Source organism: Phyllobates terribilis, unplaced genomic scaffold, assembly GCF_046119375.1.
Source record: "Phyllobates terribilis strain yellow unplaced genomic scaffold, ASM4611937v1 Scaffold_12__6_contigs__length_324123572, whole genome shotgun sequence".
Classification (NCBI taxonomy): Eukaryota; Metazoa; Chordata; class Amphibia; order Anura; family Dendrobatidae; genus Phyllobates; species Phyllobates terribilis.
The window spans coordinates 91,514,050-91,538,579 of NW_027362772.1; the positions used below are offsets into that span (position 1 = coordinate 91,514,050).

At 56.5% G+C, this 24,530-nt stretch overlaps 2 protein-coding genes across 4 annotated transcripts in view; one reads left to right on the top strand and one right to left on the bottom strand.

Annotated features, from left to right (window-relative positions):
* The window catches only part of CROCC (ciliary rootlet coiled-coil, rootletin), a 50,290-nt gene extending 30,936 nt beyond the window's left edge, over positions 1–19,354 (top strand). The window contains 13 exon segments of the mRNA XM_073655362.1: positions 1–162; positions 235–319; positions 322–618; positions 690–892; positions 1,153–1,273; positions 1,378–1,541; positions 6,064–6,279; positions 13,276–13,500; positions 13,574–13,723; positions 13,805–14,005; positions 14,725–14,856; positions 18,091–18,270; positions 18,345–19,354. Of these exon segments, the coding sequence (XP_073511463.1) occupies positions 1–162; positions 235–319; positions 322–618; positions 690–892; positions 1,153–1,273; positions 1,378–1,541; positions 6,064–6,279; positions 13,276–13,500; positions 13,574–13,723; positions 13,805–14,005; positions 14,725–14,856; positions 18,091–18,270; positions 18,345–18,428 (2,220 nt within the window). The 3' untranslated portion in view covers positions 18,429–19,354.
* A 463-nt stretch (positions 19,355–19,817) lies between these two features.
* Positions 19,818–24,530, bottom strand: part of MFAP2 (microfibril associated protein 2) — a 38,521-nt gene continuing 33,808 nt past the window's right edge. For 2 of the 3 annotated variants that reach the window (XM_073656143.1, XM_073656145.1), the window contains 6 exons: positions 23,961–23,987; positions 23,638–23,784; positions 23,132–23,170; positions 21,865–21,952; positions 20,474–20,547; positions 19,818–20,361 (listed from right to left, as the gene is read on the bottom strand). In XM_073656143.1, coding sequence (XP_073512244.1) covers positions 20,258–20,361; positions 20,474–20,547; positions 21,865–21,952; positions 23,132–23,170; positions 23,638–23,784; positions 23,961–23,987 — 479 coding nt within the window. In that variant the 3' untranslated portion in view covers positions 19,818–20,257. The remainder of the gene's footprint in view (positions 20,362–20,473; positions 20,548–21,864; positions 21,953–23,131; positions 23,171–23,637; positions 23,785–23,960; positions 23,988–24,530) is intronic. The other variant, XM_073656144.1, reaches the window with a different exon arrangement.

The window sequence follows — 24,530 nt, forward strand, 5'->3', positions numbered from 1 at the left end:
GTCCTGGATGATGAGGGTACTCAGCGCGGCCGGGATCTGGCCGAGGTGCAGGCGCGTCTCTCTCTGTGTGAACAGCGCGAGGAGGAGGCGCGCAGAGACGGCTTCACCCTGAAACAGAAGCTCCTGGAGACGGAGAGCGGCCGCGAAGCCGCCAGGAAGGAGGTGAGCGCTCATCCGTTATGTGGGATGATGGGAGCCCTGCTCCATTACCAACGTCCCCTCCTCGCCCCACAGCTCGGCGCCCTCCAGAGGAAGCTGTCGGAGGTGGAGGGCGACTTCGGCCTCCGGGAGAAGGAGCTTCAGGGAAACCTGGAGGAAGCGCGGGCAACGAGAAGAAGCTGCTGGACAACAGCCGCAACCTGGAGATCAAGCTGCAGGCGTCTCAGGAGGAGGCCGTCCAGCTGGGCCTGAGGCTGAGCGCCGGCGAGGGCCGCATGCACGGACTGGAGGCCGAGCTCTCCCGGCTCGAGGGGCTGAAGAGGGAGCTGGAGTTCAAGCTCGGCAGCGTCCACTCCGCCCTGAGGAGGACACTGGGGATCGGCCGCGCCGGACGGACGCCTAGCCCGGCCTTGAGGGGGCGCAGCGGCTCCCCCAAGAGGACGTTCTCACCACTGAAGGGTAAATCTGTAGTGATAACCCCGAGCATCGGCCCGGGAAGACCCCAACATCACCGACTCCTCTTCACCCAGGGTATGACAATACCTACACGACCACCGCTGACGGACGCGGCAGCCCCATCCCCCGCACGGGAAGCCCAGAACGCAGCAAGACCCCCGAGAGGTCGACGTCGCCCCCACGTGGGGAGCAGCTGGCGGTGGACATTGACCCAGAGGTGATTCGAGGCGCCCTTCGGGACTTCCTGCAGGAACTGAGGGACACTCAGCGAGAGCGGGTAAGACGTGGCGTCTCTGCGCCTATTAACCCTTCTTATGTTCTGTGTCCTACGAGAGCTGATTCCCGACCGACCCGCACTGAAGGGGTTAAGTAAGATCACTCTTGATCTATAGGTCCGGTCTTACATTGGGTGACAGTACAGAGGGGCCAATCCCGGTCATGTGACTGGCAGCACATTAGGGGCTACAAACTGCGCCTGTTGCCGACACTCTGGGACCGGTGGGTGTAAAATAGTAAAATCCTTTGTCCTCCTTTCAGGATGATCTGCGCTCTCAGGCGGGCGCCGCGGCTCGGCAGATGGTGGAGATGGAGGCCGAGAAGGACGGAACAACCACCCGGGTGCAGCAGCTGCAGAAAGTGCTGTCCGAGGTGGAGGAGGGTGAGAAACCTCGGGGCGCCGGCCTGGGGGTGGCGGTGCCATGCGGGGATGTGATCAGCGGCTCGGCTGTGACCTCCCATCTGACGCATCTCTCAATATTATAGAGAAGCGCGCCGCGGATGGGAAACTCAGCAACGTGCAGACCACAATCATCCTGCAGGAGGAATCGCTGCGACGCTACGAGAGGGAGCGCAAGATGGCGCTGGAGAAAGCGGCCAGCCTGGAACGTAGCCTGCAGGCGGCCGAGAACGAGCAGCGGGCGGCCCAGGTAACGGGACAATACGTATGCATGGTGCCCAGTACCAGAGGACGGACTGTTGGCGCTCGCCCCGTGCAGTGGAGGGCGGACTGTTGGCTGTCTCCCCGCGCAGTGGAGGGCGGACTGTTGGCTGTCTCCCCGCGCAGTGGAGGGCGGACTGTTGGCTCTCGCCCCGCGCAGTGGAGGGCGGACTGTTGGCTCTCGCCCCGCGCAGTGGAGGGCGGACTGTTGGCTCTCGCCCCGCGCAGTGGAAGGCGGACTGTTGGCTCTCTCCCCGCGCAGTGGAGGGCGGACTGTTGGCTCTCTCCCCGCGCAGTGGAGGGCGGACTGTTGGCTCTTGCCCCGCGCAGTGGAGGGCGGACTGTTGGCTCTTGCCCCGCGCAGTGGAGGGCGGACTGTTGGCTCTTGCCCCGCGCAGTGGAGGGCGGACTGTTGGCTCTTGCCCCGCGCAGTGGAGGGCGGACTGTTGGCTCTCGCCCCGCGCAGTGGAGGGCGGACTGTTGGCTCTCGCCCCGCGCAGTGGAGGGCGGACTGTTGGCTCTCGCCCCGCGCAGTGGAGGGCGGACTGTTGGCTCTCGCCCCGCGCAGTGGAGGGCGGACTGTTGGCTCTCGCCCCGCGCAGTGGAGGGCGGACTGTTGGCTCTCGCCCCGCGCAGTGGAGGGCGGACTGTTGGCTCTCGCCCCGCGCAGTGGAGGGCGGACTGTTGGCTCTCGCCCCGCGCAGTGGAGGGCGGACTGTTGGCTCTCGCCCCGCGCAGTGGAGGGCGGACTGTTGGCTCTCGCCCCGCGCAGTGGAGGGCGGACTGTTGGCTCTCGCCCCGCGCAGTGGAGGGCGGACTGTTGGCTCTCGCCCCGCGCAGTGGAGGGCGGACTGTTGGCTCTCGCCCCGCGCAGTGGAGGGCGGACTGTTGGCTCTCGCCCCGCGCAGTGGAGGGCGGACTGTTGGCTCTCGCCCCGCGCAGTGGAGGGCGGACTGTTGGCTCTCGCCCCGCGCAGTGGAGGGCGGACTGTTGGCTCTCGCCCCGCGCAGTGGAGGGCGGACTGTTGGCTCTCGCCCCGCGCAGTGGAGGGCGGACTGTTGGCTCTCGCCCCGCGCAGTGGAGGGCGGACTGTTGGCTCTCGCCCCGCGCAGTGGAGGGCGGACTGTTGGCTCTCGCCCCGCGCAGTGGAGGGCGGACTGTTGGCTGTCTCCCCGCGCAGTGGAGGGCGGACTGTTGGCTGTCTCCCCGCGCAGTGGAGGGCGGACTGTTGGCTCTCGCCCCGCGCAGTGGAGGGCTTACTGTTGGCTCTCGCCCCGCGCAGTGGAGGGCGGACTGTTGGCTCTCGCCCCGCGCAGTATTATGGCTGTTGGCTCTCGCCCCGCGCAGTGGAGGGCGGACTGTTGGCTCTCGCCCCGCGCAGTGGAGGGCGGACTGTTGGCTCTCGCCCCGCGCAGTGGAGGGCGGACTGTTGGCTATCGCCCCGCGCAGTGGAGGGCGGACTGTTGGCTCTCGCCCCGCGCAGTGGAGGGCGGACTGTTGGCTCTCGCCCCGCGCAGTGGAGGGCGGACTGTTGGCTCTCGCCCCGCGCAGTGGAGGGCGGACTGTTGGCTCTCGCCCCGCGCAGTGGAGGGCGGACTGTTGGCTCTCGCCCCGCGCAGTGGAGGGCGGACTGTTGGCTCTCGCCCCGCGCAGTGGAGGGCGGACTGTTGGCTGTCTCCCCGCGCAGTGGAGGGCGGACTGTTGGCTGTCTCCCCGCGCAGTGGAGGGCGGACTGTTGGCTGTCTCCCCGCGCAGTGGAGGGCGGACTGTTGGCTGTCTCCCCGCGCAGTGGAGGGCGGACTGTTGGCTCTCGCCCCGCGCAGTATTATGGCTGTTGGCTCTCGCCCTGCGCAGTGGAGGGCGGACTGTTGGCTCTCGCCCCGCGCAGTGGAGGGCGGACTGTTGGCTCTCGCCCCGCGCAGTATTATGGCTGTTGGCTCTCGCCCCGCGCAGTGGAGGGCGGACTGTTGGCTCTCGCCCCGCGCAGTGGAGGGCGGACTGTTGGCTCTCGCCCCGCGCAGTGGAGGGCGGACTGTTGGCTCTCGCCCCGCGCAGTGGAGGGCGGACTGTTGGCTCTCGCCCCGCGCAGTGGAGGGCGGACTGTTGGCTCTCGCCCCGCGCAGTGGAGGGCGGACTGTTGGCTCTCGCCCCGCGCAGTGGAGGGCGGACTGTTGGCTCTCGCCCCGCGCAGTGGAGGGCGGACTGTTGGCTGTCTCCCCGCGCAATGGAGGGCGGACTGTTGGCTGTCTCCCCGCGCAGTGGAGGGCGGACTGTTGGCTGTCTCCCCGCGCAGTGGAGGGCGGACTGTTGGCTCTCGCCCCGCGCAGTATTATGGCTGTTGGCTCTCGCCCTGCGCAGTGGAGGGCTTACTGTTGGCTCTCGCCCCGCGCAGTGGAGGGCGGACTGTTGGCTCTCGCCCCGCGCAGTATTATGGCTGTTGGCTCTCGCCCCGCGCAGTGGAGGGCGGACTGTTGGCTCTCGCCCCGCGCAGTGGAGGGCGGACTGTTGGCTCTCGCCCCGCGCAGTGGAGGGCGGACTGTTGGCTCTCTCCCCGCGCAGTGGAGGGCGGACTGTTGGCTGTCTCCCCGCGCAGTGGAGGGCGAACTGTTGGCTGTCTCCCCGCGCAGTGGAGGGCGGACTGTTGGCTCTCGCCCCGCGCAGTATTATGGCTGTTGGCTCTCGCCCTGCGCAGTGGAGGGCGGACTGTTGGCTCTCGCCCCGCGCAGTGGAGGGCGGACTGTTGGCTCTCGCCCCGCGCAGTATTATGGCTGTTGGCTCTTGCCCTGCGCAGTGGAGGGCGGACTGTTGGCTCTCGCCCCGCGCAGTGGAGGGCGGACTGTTGGCTCTCGCCCCGCGCAGTGGAGGGCGGACTGTTGGCTCTCGCCCCGCGCAGTGGAGGGCGGACTGTTGGCTCTCGCCCCGCGCAGTGGAGGGCGGACTGTTGGCTCTCGCCCCGCGCAGTGGAGGGCGGACTGTTGGCTCTCGCCCCGCGCAGTATTATGGCTGTTGGCTCTCGCCCTGCGCAGTGGAGGGCGGACTGTTGGCTCTCGCCCCGAGCAGTGGAGGGCGGACTGTTGGCTCTCGCCCCGCGCAGTGGAGGGCGGACTGTTGGCTCTCGCCCCGCGCAGTATTATGGCTGTTGGCTCTTGCCCCGCGCAGTGGAGGGCGGACTGTTGGCTCTTGCCCCGCGCAGTGGAGGGCGGACTGTTGGCTCTCGCCCCGCGCAGTGGAGGGCGGACTGTTGGCTCTCGCCCCGCGCAGTGGAGGGCGGACTGTTGGCTCTCGCCCCGCGCAGTGGAGGGCGGACTGTTGGCTCTCGCCCCGCGCAGTGGAGGGCGGACTGTTGGCTCTCGCCCCGCGCAGTGGAGGGCGGACTGTTGGCTGTCTCCCCGCGCAGTGGAGGGCGAACTGTTGGCTGTCTCCCCGCGCAGTGGAGGGCGGACTGTTGGCTCTCGCCCCGCGCAGTATTATGGCTGTTGGCTCTCGCCCTGCGCAGTGGAGGGCGGACTGTTGGCTCTCGCCCCGCGCAGTGGAGGGCGGACTGTTGGCTCTCGCCCCGCGCAGTATTATGGCTGTTGGCTCTTGCCCTGCGCAGTGGAGGGCGGACTGTTGGCTCTCGCCCCGCGCAGTGGAGGGCGGACTGTTGGCTCTCGCCCCGCGCAGTGGAGGGCGGACTGTTGGCTCTCGCCCCGCGCAGTGGAGGGCGGACTGTTGGCTCTCGCCCCGCGCAGTGGAGGGCGGACTGTTGGCTCTCGCCCCGCGCAGTGGAGGGCGGACTGTTGGCTCTCGCCCCGCGCAGTATTATGGCTGTTGGCTCTCGCCCTGCGCAGTGGAGGGCGGACTGTTGGCTCTCGCCCCGAGCAGTGGAGGGCGGACTGTTGGCTCTCGCCCCGCGCAGTGGAGGGCGGACTGTTGGCTCTCGCCCCGCGCAGTATTATGGCTGTTGGCTCTTGCCCCGCGCAGTGGAGGGCGGACTGTTGGCTCTTGCCCCGCGCAGTGGAGGGCGGACTGTTGGCTCTCGCCCCGCGCAGTGGAGGGCGGACTGTTGGCTCTCGCCCCGCGCAGTGGAGGGCGGACTGTTGGCTCTCGCCCCGCGCAGTGGAGGGCGGACTGTTGGCTCTCGCCCCGCGCAGTGGAGGGCGGACTGTTGGCTCTCGCCCCGCGCAGTGGAGGGCGGACTGTTGGCTCTCGCCCCGCGCAGTGGAGGGCGGACTGTTGGCTCTCGCCCCGCGCAGTGGAGGGCGGACTGTTGGCTGTCTCCCCGCGCAGTGGAGGGCGGACTGTTGGCTGTCTCCCCGCGCAGTGGAGGGCGGACTGTTGGCTGTCTCCCCGCGCAGTGGAGGGCGGACTGTTGGCTGTCTCCCCGCGCAGTGGAGGGCGGACTGTTGGCTGTCTCCCCGCGCAGTGGAGGGCGGACTGTTGGCTCTCGCCCCGCGCAGTGGAGGGCGGACTGTTGACCCTCGCCCCGTGCAGTATTGTGGTTGTTGTTCACCATTAATTTTCTGAATCAGGAAAAAATAAATAAAATGAAGACGAACGAAGCAAAACTCGATGGCGACAAAAGGCGTCTGAAGGAAGTGCTGGACGCCGCCGAGAATCGCAACACGAAGCTGGAGCTGTGCCGGAGAGGACTGGAGGGAGAACTGCAGAGGGTGCGACTGGTCCTGGCCGACCGGGAGGCAGAGATGCAAGAAACGCAGCAGCGGATAGAAGGGCTGCACAGACAGGTGATGAGCGCAGGTGTAGCAGAGCCGAGCATGTCATCCTGGGTGCCCACTAGATTTACATAGGACTGCAGGTAACCCTGGAAACTGCAACACAGAACACCGCCACCCCCTTCACAAGGATTTACACGGAGCACATACAGCGCTTTGAAAACATCTTCATACACTGTGAACCTTAAATATACAGCGGGTACGGAAAGTATTCACACCCTTCGCTCAGTATTGAGGAGAAGCCCCCTTTTGAGCTAGTACAGCCATGAGTCTTCTGGGGAATGATGCAACAAGTTTTTCACGCCTGGATTTGGGGGTCCTCGGCCATTCTTCCTTGCAGATCCTCTCCAGTTCCGTCAGGTTGGACGGTGAACGTTGGTGGACAGCCATTTTCAGGTCTCTCCAGAGATGCTCAATTGGGTTTAGGTCAGGGCTCTGGCTGGGCCAGTCAAGAATGGTCACAGAGTTGTTCTGAAGCCACTCCTTTGTTATTTTAGCTGTGTGCTTAGGGTCATTGTCTTGTTGGAAGGTGAACCTTCGGCCAAGTCTGAGGTCCAGAGCACTCTGGAAGAGGTTTTCATCCAGGATATCTCTGTACTTGTCCGCATTCATGTTTCCTTCAATTGCTACCAGTCGTCCTGTCCCTGCAGCTGAAAAACACCCCCATAGCATGATGCTGCCTCCACCATGTTTCACTGTTGGGATTGTATTGGGCAGGTGATGAGCAGTGCCTGGTTTTATCCAGACATACCGCTTAGAATTATCACCAAAAAGTTCGATCTTCGTCTCATTTGACCAGAGAATCTTATTTCTCATAGTCTGGGAGTCCATGTGATATTTCAGTTTTTCTTTTTTAATAAATTCGCAAAAATTTCTACATTTCTGTTTTTTTTCTCAGTCCAGATGGGGCGCAGAGTGGACTTTAATGAGAAAAAAATGACCTTTTTAGAATTTACCAAATGGCTGCAATGAAACAAAGAGTGAAAAATGTAAAGGGGTCTGAATACTTTCTGTACCCACTGTATGTTATTGGGATTTTTTGTGATACAAAGTAACAAGTATTAGTGACGAGTAAAGGAAATGATACGAGGTCACTAATTAGTGTACAAATATAAATCTGAACATTGTGACATTGTGCATTAGTATTCAGCCCCCTGTAGTCTGATCCTCCTAAATAACATCCTGAGTGACCAATCGCCTCCAGAAGTCACACAATTATTACATTGCACCCACCTGGGTGTGATTTCTTCTCAGTATAGCTATGGCTGTTCTGTAAAGGCCTCAGAGGTTTGTGTGAGAACATTAGGGATCAAACGGCATCATGAAAACCAAGGAGCCCACCAGACAGGTCAGGGATAAAGCTGAAAACCAAGGAGCCCACCAGACAGGTCAGGGATAAAGCTGAAAACCAAGGAGCCCACCAGACAGGTCAGGGATAAAGCTGAAAACCAAGGAGCCCACCGGACAGGTCAGGGATAAAGCTGAAAACTAAGGAGCCCACCAGACAGGTGAGAGATAAAGCTGAAAACTAAGGAGCCCACCAGACATGTCAGGGATAAAACTAAATACCAAGGAGCCCGCCAGACAGATCAGGGATAAATCTGTGGAGAAAAGGAAAGCAGGGTTAGGTTATAGAAAATAGCCCAAGCTCTAAACATCTCACAGAGCACTGTGCAGTCCATCATCCAAAAATGGGAGGAGTACGGCACAACTATAAACCTACCAAGGCACGGTTGTCACCTAACCTGACATCCCAGCAAGGAGAGCGCTAATGAAAGAAGCAGCCAAGAGGCCTATGGTCACTGGAGGAGCTGCAGATCTACAACTCAGGGGGAGAATCTGTCCCAGGACGACTATTAGTCGTATACTCCACAAATCTGGCTTTTTTGGAAGAACGGCAAGAAGAAAGCCATAAGAAGTCCTATGTAAGGCACACACCAAGCATGTGGAAGAAGGGGCTGTGGTCAGATGAGACCAAAACGCTATGTGTGGCGGAAAAGTATCACTGCACATCACCATGAAATCACCATCCCCACTGTCACACATGGTGGTGGCAGCATCCTGCTGTGGGGAGGCTTTTCTTCAGCAGGGGCAGGGAAGCTGGTCAGAGGTGATGGGAAGATGGATGGAGCTAAATACAGGGCAATCCTGGAGGAAAACCTGTCAGAGGCTGCAGAAGACCTGAGACCGGGGCGTAGATTCACCTCCCAGCAGGACAACAACCCTCAACATCCTGCAGAGCCACAATGGAGGGTTTAGATCAGAGCATATTCCTGTGTGTGAACGGCGCAGTCACAGTCCAGACCCAAATCCCAGAGAATCTGTGACAAGACGCGAAAATCACTGATCACAGACGTCTCCATCCAATCACTGAGCGAGAGCGAGGGGGCAAAGCTGGAGAGACAGACCCCAAGAGACTGCAGGGAAAGCTGGAGAGACAGACCCCAAAAGACTGCAGAGAAAGCTGGAGAGACAATGTACTGACTCGGGCTGAATACTAACGCACCTCACAATGGTCAGGTTTATATAATAATCAGTGACCTCGTATCATTTCCTCACCAGCAGAATAGTGAGTGCAGCTCTGGAGTATAATACAGGATATAACTCAGGATCAGTAATGTAATGTACACAGTGACTGCACCAGCAGAATAGTGAGTGCAGCTCTGGAGTATAATACAGGATGTAACTCAGGATCAGTAATGTAATGTATGTACACAGTGACTGCACCAGCAGAATAGTGAGTGCAGCTCTGGAGTATAATACAGGATGTAACTCAGGATCAGTAATGTAATGTATGTACACAGTGACTACACCAGCAGAATAGTGAGTGCAGCTCTGGAGTATAATACAGGATGTAACTCAGGATCAGTAATGTAATGTATGTACACAGTGACTGCACCAGCAGTATAGTGAGTGCAGCTCTGGAGTATAATACAGGATGTAACTCAGGATCAGTAATGTAATGTATGTACACAGTGACTGCACCAGCAGAATAGTGAGCGCAGCTCTGGAGTATAATACAGGATGTAACTCAGGATCAGTAATGTAATGTATGTACACAGTGACTGCACCAGCAGAATAGCGAGTGCAGCTCTGGAGTATAATACAGGATGTAACTCAGGATCAATAATGTAATGTATGTACACAGTGACTGCACCAGCAGAATAGTGAGTGCCGCTCTGGAGTATAATACAGGATGTAACTCAGGATCAGTAATGTAATGTATGTACACAGTGACTGCACCAGCAGAATAGTGAGTGCAGCTCTGGAGTATAATACAGGATGTAACTCAGGATCAATAATGTAATGTATGTACACAGTGACTGCACCAGCAGAATAGTGAGTGCAGCTCTGGAGTATAATACAGGATGTAACTCAGGATCAGTAATGTATGTACACAGTGACTGCAGCAGCAGAATAGTGAGTGCAGCTCTGGAGTATAATACAGGATGTAACTCAGGATCAGTAATGTAATGTATGTGCATAGTGACTGCAGCAGCAGAATAGTGAGTGCAGCTCTGGAGTATAATACAGGAGGTAACTCAGGATCAATAATGTAATGTATGTACACAGTGACTGCACCAGCAGAATAGTGAGTGCCGCTCTGGAGTATAATACAGGATGTAACTCAGGATCAATAATGTAATGTATGTACACAGTGACTGCAGCAGCAGAATAGTGAGTGCAGCTCTGGGGTATAATACAGGATGTAACTCAGGATCAGTAATGTAATGTATGTATACAGTGACTGCACCAGCAGAGTAGTGAGTGCAGCTCTGGAGTATAATACAGGAGGTAACTCAGGATCAGTAATGTATGTACACAGTGACTGCACCAGCAGAATAGTGAGTGCAGCTCTGGAGTATAATACAGGATGTAACTCAGGATCAGTAATGTAATGTATGTACACAGTGACTGCACCAGCAGAATAGTGAGTGCAGCTCTGGAGTATAATACAGGATGTAACTCAGGATCAGTAATGTAATGTATGTACACAGTGACTCCACCAGCAGAATAGTGAGTGCAGCTCTGGAGTATAATACAGGAGGTAACTCGGGATCAGTAATGTAATGTATGTACACAGTGACTGCACCAGCAGAATAGTGAGTGCAGCTCTGGAGTATAATACAGGAGGTAACTCAGGATCAGTAATGTAATGTATGTACACAGTGACTGCACCAGCAGAATAGTGAGTGCAGCTCTGGAGTATAATACAGGAGGTAACTCAGGATCAGTAATGTATGTACACAGTGACTGCACCAGCAGAATAGTGAGTGCAGCTCTGGAGTATAATACAGGATGTAACTCAGGATCAGTAATGTAATGTATGTACATAGTGACTGCACCAGCAGAATAGTGAGTGCAGCTCTGGAGTATAATACAGGAGGTAACTCAGGATCAGTAATGTAATGTATGTACACAGTGACTGCACCAGCAGAATAGTGAGTGCAGCTCTGGAGTATAATACAGGAGGTAACTCGGGATCAGTAATGTAATGTATGTACACAGTGACTGCACCAGCAGAATAGTGAGTGCAGCTCTGGAGTATAATACAGGAGGTAACTCAGGATCAGTAATGTATGTACACAGTGACTGCACCAGCAGAATAGTGAGTGCAGCTCTGGAGTATAATACAGGATGTAACTCAGGATCAGTAATGTAATGTATGTACACAGTGAGTGCACCAGCAGAATAGTGAGTGCAGCTCTGGAGTATAATACAGGATGTAACTCAGGATCAGTAATGTAATGTATGTACACAGTGAGTGCACCAGCAGAATAGTGAGTGCAGCTCTGGAGTATAATACAGGATGTAACTCAGGATCAGTAATGTAATGTATGTACACAGTGACTGCACCAGCAGAATAGTGAGTGCAGCTCTGGAGTATAATACAGGATGTAACTCAGGATCAGTAATGTAATGTATGTAGACAGTGACTGCTCCAGCAGAATAGTGAGTGCAGCTCTGGAGTATAATACAGGATGTAACACAGGATCAGTAATGTAATGTATGTACACAGTGACTGCACCAGCAGAATAGTGAGTGCAGCTCTGGAGTATAATACAGGATGTAACTCAGGATCAGTAATGTAATGTATGTACACAGTGAGTGCACCAGCAGAATAGTGAGTGCAGCTCTGGAGTATAATACAGGATGTAACTCAGGATCAGTAATGTAATGTATGTAGACAGTGACTGCACCAGCAGAATAGTGAGTGCAGCTCTGGAGTATAATACAGGATGTAACACAGGATCAGTAATGTAATGTATGTACACAGTGACTGCACCAGCAGAATAGTGAGTGCAGCTCTGGAGTATAATACAGGATGTAACTCAGGATCAGTAATGTAATGTATGTAGACAGTGACTGCACCAGCAGAATAGTGAGTGCAGCTCTGGAGTATAATACAGGATGTAACTCAGGATCAGTAATGTAATGTATGTAGACAGTGACTGCACCAGCAGAATAGTGAGTGCAGCTCTGGAGTATAATACAGGATGTAACTCAGGATCAGTAATGTATGTACACAGTGACTGCACCAGCAGAATAGTGAGTGCAGCTCTGGAGTATAATACAGGATGTAACTCAGGATCAGTAATGTATGTACACAGTGACTGCACCAGCAGAATAGTGAGTGCAGCTCTGGAGTATAATACAGGATGTAACTCAGGATCAGTAATGTAATGTATGTAGACAGTGACTGCACCAGCAGAATAGTGAGTGCAGCTCTGGAGTATAATACAGGATGTAACTCAGGATCAGTAATGTAACGTATATACACAGTGACTGCACCAGCAGAATAGTGAGTGCAGCTCTGGAGTATAATACAGGAGGTAACTCAGGATCAGTAATGTAATGTATGTACACAGTGACTACACCAGCAGAATAGTGAGTGCAGCTCTGGAGTATAATACAGGCGGTAACTCAGGATCAGTAATGTAATGTATGTACACAGTGACTACACCAGCAGAATAGTGAGTGCAGCTCTGGAGTATAATACAGGATGTAACTCAGGATCAGTAATGTAATGTATGTACACAGTGACTGCACCAGCAGAATAGTGAGTGCAGCTCTGGAGTATAATACAGGAGGTAACTCAGGATCAGTAATGTAATATATGTACACAGTGACTGCACCAGCAGAATAGTGAGTGCAGCTCTGGAGTATAATACAGGAGGTAACTCAGGATCAGTAATGTAATGTATGTACACAGTGACTACACCAGCAGAATAGTGAGTGCAGCTCTGGAGTATAATACAGGATGTAACTCAGGATCAGTAATGTAATGTATGTACACAGTGACTGCACCAGCAGAATAGTGAGTGCAGCTCTGGGGTATAATACAGGATGTTATTCAGGATCAGTAATGTAATGTATGTACACAGTGACTGCACCAGCAGAATAGTGAGTGCAGCTCTGGGGTATAATACAGGCGGTAACTCAGGATCAGTAATGTAATGTATGTACACAGTGACTACACCAGCAGAATAGTGAGTGCAGCTCTGGAGTATAATACAGGATGTAACACAGGATCAGTAATGTAATGTATGTACACAGTGACTGCACCAGCAGAATAGTGAGTGCAGCTCTGGAGTATAATACAGGAGGTAACTCAGGATCAGTAATGTAATGTATGTACACAGTGACTGCACCAGCAGAATAGTGAGTGCAGCTCTGGGGTATAATACAGGATGTTATTCAGGATCAGTAATGTAATGTATGTACACAGTGACTGCACCAGCAGAATAGTGAGTGCAGCTCTGGAGTATAATACAGGAGGTAACTCAGGATCAGTAATGTAATATATGTACACAGTGACTGCACCAGCAGAATAGTGAGTGCAGCTCTGGAGTATAATACAGGAGGTAACTCAGGATCAGTAATGTAATGTATGTACACAGTGACTACACCAGCAGAATAGTGAGTGCAGCTCTGGAGTATAGCATGTAACCTTTGCACAGGATGGATTATTTGGTGCTCACTGCTTGTGACCCTGTTTCTCCCCAGGTGTCAGACAGCGAGGTGAAGGTGGCCGCGCTGCAGATGTGTGTTGATCGCCTGAACACGACTTTGGGGAAGGTCCAGGACAGTGAGAACTCGCTGAAGGAGAAGGTGCAGAGTTTGTCGGCCGCGCTCTCGGAGAGTAACTCCAGCAGCAGCTCCTCGCAGGAGAAGATGGGGCAGCTGCAGAAGATGGTGACCAGCAGTGACCATGAGCGCCGCATCCTGCAGGTCAGTGCCGTGTGCCTTCTGCAGAGCATCACTTCTGTGATGTAAAATGCTGAGGTCTCCGATGATTTCCCAGGAGCGTCTGGAGGCGGCGCGGCTCGCCGTGGCGGATGGGAAGAAGCAGAACGCGGGGTTAATTGAGCAGATGCAGGAGCTGAGGGACGAGACGGCCGAGGGAGAACTGCGCCGCGCGGAGCTGGAAGGACAAGTCCGACACCTGCAGGAGGTCGGTCAACGCTCGCTCTACTCACAGGGGTCCGCTGCCCGGGGCATCCCCCCCCATCATTACCACTTCCTTCCCGCACAGCTTCTGCGGCAGCGACAGGAGTGTGACGGCGTCTCTGTGCGTAACCTCCAGAAGCTGCAGGAAGAGCGCGACGTTCTGCAGGAGCGGCTGTGCGGGCTGCAGCGTGCCGTGGCTCAGCTGGAGGGCGAGAAGCGGGAGATGGAGCGTTCATCCCTGCGGCTAGAGAAGGACAAGAGCGCCCTGAAGAAGACGCTGGACAAGGTGAGAGGAGCGATCGCCCCCGAAATCAGCGCTGCAGAGTCCGGCGCCCCCCAACACCGACGCTGCAGAGACCGACGCTGCAGGGACTGCCCCCCCCCCCCCCCCCCACATGGGCGCTGCAGGGACCGGCACCCCCCAACACCGATGCTGCAGATACCGACGCTGCAGATACCGACGCTGCAGGGACCGGCGCCCCCCCCCTCCCAACACCGACGCTGCAGAGACCGACGCTGCAGAGTCCGGCCCCCCCCGACACCGACGCTGCAGAGTCCGGCGCCCCCCCCCCGACACCGACGCTGCAGAGTCCGGCGCCCCCCCCGACACCGACGCTGCAGAGTCCGGCGCCCCCCCCCGACACCGACGCTGCAGAGTCCGGCGCCCCCCCCCCGACACCGACGCTGCAGAGACTGACGCTGCAGGGACTGCCCCCCCCCCCCCCCCGACATGGGCGCTGCAGAGACCAGCGCCCCCCAACACCGACGCTGCAGGGACCGACGCTGCAGAGATCGGCGTCTTTGCAAACCTGAACGTGTGAACAAGTCGTTACGGAGGTTCAGTCTTTTTGTTGTTTTTTGCACATCCCCCAACTTTTCAGCAATGGAAGCTTGATCCACCGTTGTAGCCCCTTGTGTAGATTTCTGTTCGGGGGTCCAGAGCTGCCGCTCTGTGCGGGGGATGTGCTGTAGGTGGAGCAGGGTCATGCCGGTCTCTTCCACCAGGTGGAGCGAGAGAAGCTGAAGACGGCGGAGGACACGTTGCGGCTGTCGGCTGAGCGCGGCCGCCTGGATCGGTCACTGACTACGGTGGAGCAGGAGCTGGCGGAGGCGCAGAGACAGGTGCAGGCGTTGGAGGTAGGCGCACGGGGTTGACTGCAGCGTTGTCAGAGGGGCGGCAGCGCGGGGTGCGGCGGGCTCTGTCTTCCTATTGGTTGCTTCATGTCGTTCTTCCCCCCCCCCCCCCCATCCCCGCCCGCTCTACCGCGAAGGCGCAGCTGCACAGGGTTAGGCGCAGGATCACTGTCAGTCTGGTGAGTGAGCGCCGCCGCCATCTTCACCCTTTTCTATCCCGACTGTCACAGGATCCGTTCTCTGCGCCTCCCCCGACCCTCCCTCCATGTAATGCGGAGCGCGGCCTCCACCGGGAGCAGGAGATCATACTCCAGTCACAGCCAGAGCTGCAATGACCTTTCTACTGGAGATCTCAGGCAGGCAGGGTTGACACCAGAGAACAGCAGCGGACACCAGTCAGACCTAAGCGGAAATGAAAAGTGACTGCGGCTCTGGAGGTGACTGGAGGATAAGACACGATGTACAAGTGCATCTCACTAAATTAGAATATCGTCAAAAAGTGAATTTATTTCAGTTCCTCAATACAAAAAGTGACATTCCTATATTATATAGAGTCATTACACCCAGAGGGATCTATTATATAGAGTCATTACACACAGAGGGATCTATTATATAGAGTCATTACACGCAGAGGGATCTATTATATAGAGTCATTACACGCAGAGGGATCTATTATATAGAGTCATTACACGCAGAGGGATCTATTATATAGAGTCATTACACGCAGAGGGATCTATTATATAGCGTCATTACACGCAGAGGGATCTATTATATAGCGTCATTACACGCAGAGGGATCTATTATATAGCGTCATTACACGCAGAGGGATCTATTATATAGAGTCATTACACGCAGAGGGATCTATTATATAGAGTCATTACACGCAGAGGGATCTATTATATAGAGTCATTACACGCAGAGGGATCTATTATATAGAGTCATTACACGCAGAGGGATCTATTATATAGAGTCATTACACGCAGAGGGATCTATTATATAGAGTCATTACACGCAGAGGGATCTATTATATAGAGTCATTACACGCAGAGGGATCTATTATATAGAGTCATTACACGCAGAGGGATCTATTATATAGTCATTACACACAGAGGGATCTATTATATAGTCATTACACGCAGAGGGATCTATTATATAGAGTCATTACACGCAGAGGGATCTATTATATAGAGTCATTACACGCAGAGGGATCTATTATATAGAGTCATTACACGCAGAGGGATCTATTATATAGAGTCATTACACGCAGAGGGATCTATTATATAGTCATTACACGCAGAGGGATCTATTATATAGTCATTACACACAGAGGGATCTATTATATAGAGTCATTACACCCGGAGGGATCTATTATATAGAGTCATTACACGCGGAGGGATCTATTATATAGAGTCGTTACGCGCGGAGGGATCTAATATATAGAGTCATTACACGCGGAGGGATCTATTATATAGAGTCGTTGCGCGCGGAGGGATCTGTCACATGGAGTCGTTGCGCGCGGAGGGATCTGTCACATGGAGTCGTTGCGCGCGGAGGGATCTGTCACATGGAGTCGTTGCGCGCGGAGGGATCTGTCACATGGAGTCGTTGCGCGCGGAGGGATCTGTCACATGGAGCCGTTGCGCGCGGAGGGATCTGTCACATGGAGCCGTTGCGCGCGGATGGGTTCTGTCACATGGAGCCGTTGCGCGCGGATGGGTTCTGTCACATGGAGCCGTTGCGCGCGGAGGGATCTGTCACATGGAGCCGTTGCGCGCGGATGGGTTCTGTCACATGGAGCCGTTGCGCGCGGATGGGTTCTGTCACATGGAGCCGTTGCGCGCGGAGGGATCTGTCACATGGAGCCGTTGCGCGCGGAGGGATCTGTCACATGGAGCCGTTGCGCGCGGAGGGATCTATTCCAGGTGTTTTTCTGTTGATGTTGATGATTATGGATTACAGCCAATGAAAGCACAAAAGTCATTATCTCAGTAAATTAGAATACTTTATAATACCAGCTTGTCGTCCTCCTGAAAAATATATTCAGTAAATGCCCTCAGTACTTGGTCGGCTCCTTCTGCATCAATTACTGCATCAATGCGGCATGGAGGCGATCATCAGCCTGTGGCCTGGAGGCGATCATCAGCCTGTGGCCTGGAGGCGATCATCAGCCTGTGGCCTGGAGGCGATCATCAGCCTGTGGCCTGGAGGCGATCATCAGCCTGTGTCATGGAGGGATCAGCCTGTGGCTGCTGAGGGGTTATGGAAGCCCAGGTGGCTTTGATAGCAGCCTTCAGCTCGTCTGCATTGTTGGCTCTGGGGGTCTCATCGTCCTCTTGACAATACCCCATAGATTCTCTATAATAGATTCTCTATGGGGTTAAGGTCAGGTGAGTTTGCGGCCAATCAAGCACAGTGATACTGTTGTGTGTAAACCAGGTATTGGTACTTTTGGCCGTGTGAACAGGGGCCAAGTCCTGCTGGAGAATGACATCTCCATCTCCATAAAGCTTATCGGCAGAGGGAAGCATGAAGTGCTGTAAAATGTCCTGGTAGACGGCGGCGCTGACTTTGGTCTTGATAAAACACAGTGGACCTACACCAGCAGATGACATGGCCCCCCAAACCATCACTGATTGTGGAGACTTCACACGAGACCTCCAGCAGCTTGTATTGTGGCCTCTCCACTCTTCCTCCAGACTCTGAGACCTTGTGGAGTGTGTCAGTGACTGCCTTCTGGACATCTGTCACGTCAGCAGTTCTTCCCCATGATTGTGGAGCCTACTGAAACCGACTAAGGGACCTTTTTAAACACATAGGAAGCCTTTGCAGGTGTTTTTTGTTAATTATTCTAATTTACTGACTTTTTTGTTTTCATTGGCTGTAAGCCATAATCCTCAACAGTAACAGAAATAAACCCGTGAAATTACACACAGAGGGATCTACGACTCTCTATAATATAGGAGCTTCACTTTTTGTATTGAAGAACTGAAATAAAGTAACTTTTTGATGATATTCTAATTTAGTGAGATGCACTTGTAACAGCAGAATAGTGAGTGCAGCTCTGGAGGTGACTGGAGTAGAACCGTTCGTCAGCGTTACATGGAGCTCTGCGTTCCTCCTTGCCGGTGTTTTCGCCCCCTGTAGCTCAGTGTCCTTCGCTTGCTGCCCGTAGACTCGGCCCCCCGCTCTGCTCTGCGGCCGTGCACGGTGCCATCCCATCCCCCACTTTCCCCACAGGCGCAGATCGCAGACATGGAGCAGACGCATTCTCAGAGCCTGATGGAGGCGGCCGCCCGGCACCGGCAGGAGCTGCAGCTGGAGATCGAGAGACTGCGGAGCGCACAGACCCAGGCGGAGCGCACACTGGATGCCAGGGAGAGAGCGCACCGCCAGCGGATCCGCGGCCTGGAGGAACAGGTAGACTCGGCGGACTAATTCTCCCAGCAGGCGCCATCAGGACCTGCATCATCTTCTGTCTCTCTCATCCCCAGATCTCCACCCTGAAGGAACAGCTGCAGCAGGAACTGCGCCGCTGCCAGTCTCACTACACGGCCCCGCTGCTGTCCGGGAAGTGAGGCCGAGCCCCCGCCGCCGCGCTCCGGGAAGTGAGGCCGAGCCCCCGCCGCCGCGCTCCGGGAAGTGAGGCCGAGCCCCCGCCGCCGCGCTCCGGGAAGTGAGGCCGAGCCCCCGCCGCCGCGCTCCGGGAAGTGAGGCCGAGCCCCCGCCGCCGCGCTCCGGGAAGTGAGGCCGAGCCCCCGCCGCCGCGCTCCGGGAAGTGAGGCCGAGCCCCCGCCGCCGCGCTCCGGGAAGTGAGGCCGAGCCCCCGCCGCCGCGCTCCGGGAAGTGAGGCCGAGCCCCCGCCGCCGCGCTCCGGGAAGTGAGGCCGAGCCCCCGCCGCCGCGCTCCGGACCAATACGTCTTCACCTTTCCTTTTCTTGCTCTGCGTACAGCACTGACTCCGAGGACCTGGATGATGGGGGTCCTCGCTTTCTCTGAATGTATTTTTTTTATTTTTGGGTGGGGGGGCACAAAACTGTGAATTACACTGAAGGGAGGGGGGGGGCAGCGAGTCTGAAGCCAAACATGAAGGACACAGCGTGCGGACACGACGTGGCGGTGCAGCAGCGTCCGCCCCATTTTGTAATTTTTTTTAATGCAGAGAAAACGTCTATTTTATTAAAAGCACAAAAACGGCAGAAAAAAACAAAACTGTTTCCTGATCTAAAAGGACCGGACTCGATCATCAGACGCGCCTCCCCCGCTATCTGTGGGCTCCGGACGATCTCGTGATGTTACTGATCATCGGGTGACGGCGTCCAGTGAGGAAACATCAGACTGATCCCACGAGACTCTGCCGGGATCAGGGAATCAAAGCTCAAAAAAAAAATGCCAAGTGACGGCGGCCAATCAGATTCCTGCAAGCCGCGGCACAAGGATCCGGTGATCAGCACCGAGTATTACTGATTATAGGGAAGTAATAAAATGAGAAAAAGTCAGAAAATCTTCAATTCTGCTGATTCCTGAATGAAGTGTGAGAGGTTGTCAGCCCCAACCAGTTACTGACAACCTGCATGTGGACTGCGAGGGGTTGTCAGCCCGGCCCCCCGCTGCGGACATCACTGACTTTCTTTGTCTTCTATTACTTCTGCGCTGCCCCCAGTGGTTCCACATGCCGCCGCACCTCCCCGCGTTCCCACGTGTCGCCATCCCCCTGCATTTCTATGTGGCCCCCACATTCCTCCATGCCCCCCCCGCATTTCCATGTGCCCCCCTGCGTTCCTCTGTACCCCCCGCATTTCCATGTGCCGCTGCCCTCCCCGCGTTCCTGTAGCCCCCCGCGTTTGCACGTTCCCTTCCGCATTTCCATGTGCCTCCCGTGTTTCCATGTGCTGCCCCCCCCCCCCACGTTCCTCCGTGCCCCCCACGTCCCCCCCCCCCCGCATTCAGACTCGTTCTCCGCGGCGTCGGGTAAAAATTTTCACTTTATTTTCTTTTATACAAAACACATTACAAAAAGTGATCGGCCCGTAATGTGGAGCGGATCGGAGGCTACAACACGGAGGACGGGGGGTGAGGGACGGCGGCCGGACGAGGTGGAGTCCGCAAGGACCGGGCGGGGGGAGACCGGAGATCATACAGTACACAGTGACCCCCGGCGACTGGCCAGACCCCCCACCGCCGGAGAAGCAGAGTCCATAGGAGTACGGGGGCAGTGCAGTGTGCTGGGCGGCTGTGATACGGCGAGGGCAGAAGGCTGCGAGACCACCGCACCCCGACCCTGGCACAGTACAATACAGTAACATATGGGGGATATAATAGCACCGGCCGCCCGTCCAGTAATCACACTGATGAGGGCTCGGGGGTCTCCGCCGGTGGCTGCTTCTCCTGGGGGGCACATCCTCTTCTAACAGCCTCCGCAGCTCTTGGTGCACTGAGCTCCCACCGAGTGACACAACCCGCTGGACGCCACCACCCCGCAGCGGGGGAACTTGTCCCGGCACAGGTCAGCTGAGGGGAGAAGAGAGGGAGGTGATGTCTCCAACATGGCCGACGGCAAACAACCAGACGACGCGACTGATGCAGCGGATCGGGGGCTGCGACCTCCAGGGTCCGCTCTCACCTCTCAGGAGCTCCTCGTGGGCGCAGACCGTACGGACGCAGATCTCCTTGTTGATCACATACATGCGCCTTAGGCTGGAAAGAAAAGAGGCGAGCGGTGAGGAGCACAAGATGGAGAATCTGACCGAGCCGCCGACCAATACATAACCGCAAGCCAGTCCATACAGCGGCCGCAGCTCAGCCACCTAAGCTATGCCCCGCCCCCAAGGAGCACGGCCACCTCATCCACCCCACAAGGATCTCGGCCACCGCATCCACGCTCCCGCCCCCAAGGAGCTCGGCCACCTCCTCCACGCCCCCAAGGAGCTCGGCCACCTCCTCCACGCCCCCAAGGAGCTCGGCCACCACCTCCACGCCCCCAAGGAGCTCGGCCACCTCATCCACGTCCCCAAGGAGCTCGGCCACCTCATCCACGTCCCCAAGGAGCTCGGCCACCTCATCCACGCCTCCAAGGAGCTCGGCCACCTCATCCACGCACCTGCCCCCAAGGAGCTCGGCCACCTCATCCATGCCTCCAAGGAGCTCGGCCACCTCATCCATGCACCTGCCCCCAAGGAGCTCGGCCACCTCATCCATGCCCCCAAGGAGCTCAGCCACCTCATCTATGCACCAACCCCAAGGAGCTCAGACACCGTATCCACGCACATGCCCTCAAGAAGCCCAGCCACCTTATGCATGCCCCCCACCCCAAGGAGTTCAGCTACCTTACCTACACATCGACTCCAAAGGAGCACGGCCACCTCCACTACGTGCCGCCCCTAAGGAGCTCAGCCACCTTATCCATGCACCGGCCGCAGCAGAGCTCAGCCACCTTATCCACACACCCGCCCCAAGGGGCTCAGTCACCTTATCCATGCCCCCGCCCCAAAGAGCTCAGCCACCTTATCCACACCCCACCCCACCCTCAAAGAGAACAGCCACCTTATCCACGCACCCGCACCCAGGGATCTCAGCCACCTTGTCCGCTCAATTGCCCCCAAGGAGCACAGCCACCTTATCCACGCTCACGCCTGCAGTGAACACAGCCATCTTATCCATGCACCCGCTCCCAAGGAGTTCAGCCACCTCAACCACGCGCTGCCCCCAAGGAGCTCAGCCACCTTATCCATGCACCGGCCGCAGCAGAGCTCAGACACCTTATCCACACACCAGCCCCCCCCCCCCAATGAGCTCAGCCACCTTATCCACACGTCATCCTTTAAGGAGCACAGACACACACTATGCCCATGCCTGCCCCCCGAAGAGCACAGACACCCTATTCACTCATTGCCACACACCCCCAACATACAGACAGGAACGCCGGGCTCTGTGGAGCGCAGCCACCCCAAGGAGCGCAGGCACCGTCCACATGCAGCGCTACTCATCCACATCCCGTGGACCACGGCCGCTCACCTGTACAGACAGATCCCGTTCAGACATTGCTTGCAGGGTTTGTGCACAGAGTACAGGCGGGTGCAGGGATACTGCTCTTCACGACAATCTGTGAGAACACAAGTGTTATCCATCATCATTATCCATCATTGTTCACCCATCATCCATAATCATTGTACATGAATCCGTCATCCTCCTCCAGATCTGCAAGTAATAACTCATCGGACGCTGGGCCCCGGCCTCGGGTTGTAGCTCGCTCCTTCTCTCAGTATATTGCCTTTTTTATACCCCAGCACCCAACATCTGGGGTACACGGCCTGCCAGCCCCCAGATCCACCCGATTAATGTACAGCCTATGTCCGGACTGAGCTACAGCTCACTTACCCAGGGGTCCGGGGTACACGGCCTGCCAGCCCCCCAGATCCACCCGATTAATGTACAGCCTATGTCCGGACTGAGCTACAGCTCACTTACCCAGGGGTCTGGGGTACACGGCCTGCCAGCCCCCCAGATCCACCCACCCGATTAATGTACAGCCTATGTCCGGACTGAGCTACAGCTCACTTACCCAGGGGTCCGGGGTACACGGCCTGCCAGCCCCCCAGATCCACCTGATTAATGTACAGCCTATGTCCGGACTGAGCTACAGCTCACTTACCCAGGGGTCCGGGGTACACGGCCTGCCAGCCCCCCAGATCCACCTGATTAATGTACAGCCTATGTCCGGACTGAGCTACAGCTCACTTACCCAGGGGTCCGGGGTACACGGCCTGCCAGCCCCCCAGATCCACCTGATTAATGTACAGCCTATGTCCGGACTGAGCTACAGCTCACTTACCCAGGGGTCCGGGGTACACGGCCTGCCAGCCCCCCAGATCCACCTGATTAATGTACAGCCTATGTCCGGACTGAGCTACAGCTCACTTACCCAGGGGTCCGGGGTACACGGCCTGCCAGCCCCCCAGATCCACCTGATTAATGTACAGCCTATGTCCGGACTGAGCTACAGCTCACTTACCCAGGGGTCCGGGGTACACGGCCTGCCAGCCCCCCAGATCCACCTGATTAATGTACAGCCTATGTCCGGACTGAGCTACAGCTCACTTACCCAGGGGTCCGGGGTACACGGCCTGCCAGCCCCCCAGATCCACCTGATTAATGTACAGCCTATGTCCGGACTGAGCTACAGCTCACTTACCCAGGGGTCCGGGGTACACGGCCTGCCAGCCCCCCAGATCCACCTGATTAATGTACAGCCCATGTCCGGACTGAGCTACAGCTCACTTACCCAGGGGTCCGGGTTCTGTCGGTTCAGTCTGATAATTATCTGAAATGAGAGACAAACAAGTGAGCGCCGCTGATCCCCAGGGTCACGCGGGACATTCCGCCGATCCCCAGGGTCACGCGGGACATTCCGCCGATCCCCAGGGTCACGCGGGACATTCTGCCGATCCCCAGGGTCACTCGGGACATCCCGCCGATCCCCAGGGTCACGCGGGACATTCCGCCGATCCCCAGGGTCACGCGGGACATTCCGCCGATCCCCAGGGTCACGCGGGACATTCCGCCGATCCCCAGGGTCACGCGGGACATTCCGCCGATCCCCAGGGTCACGCGGGACATTCCGCCGATCCCCAGGGTCACGCGGGACATTCTGCCGATCCCCAGGGTCACGCGGGACATTCCGCCGATCCCCAGGGTCACGCGGGACATTCCGCCGATCCCCAGGGTCACTCGGGACATCCTGCCGATCCCCAGGGTCACGCCGGACATTCCGAAGTTCCATCTTCTTACCAAACGTTGGCGCCGGGATGATCTCCTGTTGGTTTTGCTGCTGTTGCTGTGGAACAAACTCAAAGTGGTGCAGATCAGGTTGGGTCAGGATGTGGAATCCGGTCTGGACGTGCGGGTTCGGCTGCTGCTGCGCCACCGACTGATCTACTGGGAAATCAGGGATGATGGGGTAAGGGAGATGACCTGAGGGCGCTGGATTTACATCGGCAGAGGGTCTCATACCCGCTCGTTATACATCATACAAGCGCGGCCGATGGGGTGATAATTAGGGGACCCTCGTGGATCATGACCCCGTGATGTCGGATCCCCCGCTGGGCACTTACCATCATAGTCGTAGTAATAAGGAACCTCTGAAAAAGAAAAGAGAAGAAGTGAGAAGCAGTAAAATAATGTCCCAAAGCCGAATATCCGGGACCGGCCGCTGTGCAGGCGCCGAGGACTCGCCCTACACCGCCGCTATCCGCAGGTGTCACCGGCTCCGTCCTGCCACCTCTGGGTATCAGAAATGACACAAAGAGGCGGCGAGAAAGGGGAGGAAGGCGCCGCTCCTGGCCATGGCCGGTACTACAGCTCAGCCGCATTCACGGGAACGGTACATAGTGGAGGAAATAAAGCAGAACCCGACCTGACCCCTCACCGCCCCTTTAATAAAGTTTTGTAACTTTCCAATAGATTTTCATTTTTAATTCATCGCTCTGATCAATATCTCTGCATCCTGTCAGTCAAAGCCTCTAGGTGTAGACAGATGCTCCTCGCAGCTGAGGGTTTGTTACAATGTATTAGGTGTAGACAGATGCTCCTCGCAGCTGAGGGTTTGTTACAATGTATTAGGTGTAGACTGATGCTCCTCGCAGCTGAGGGTTTGTTACAATGTATTAGGTGTAGACTGATGC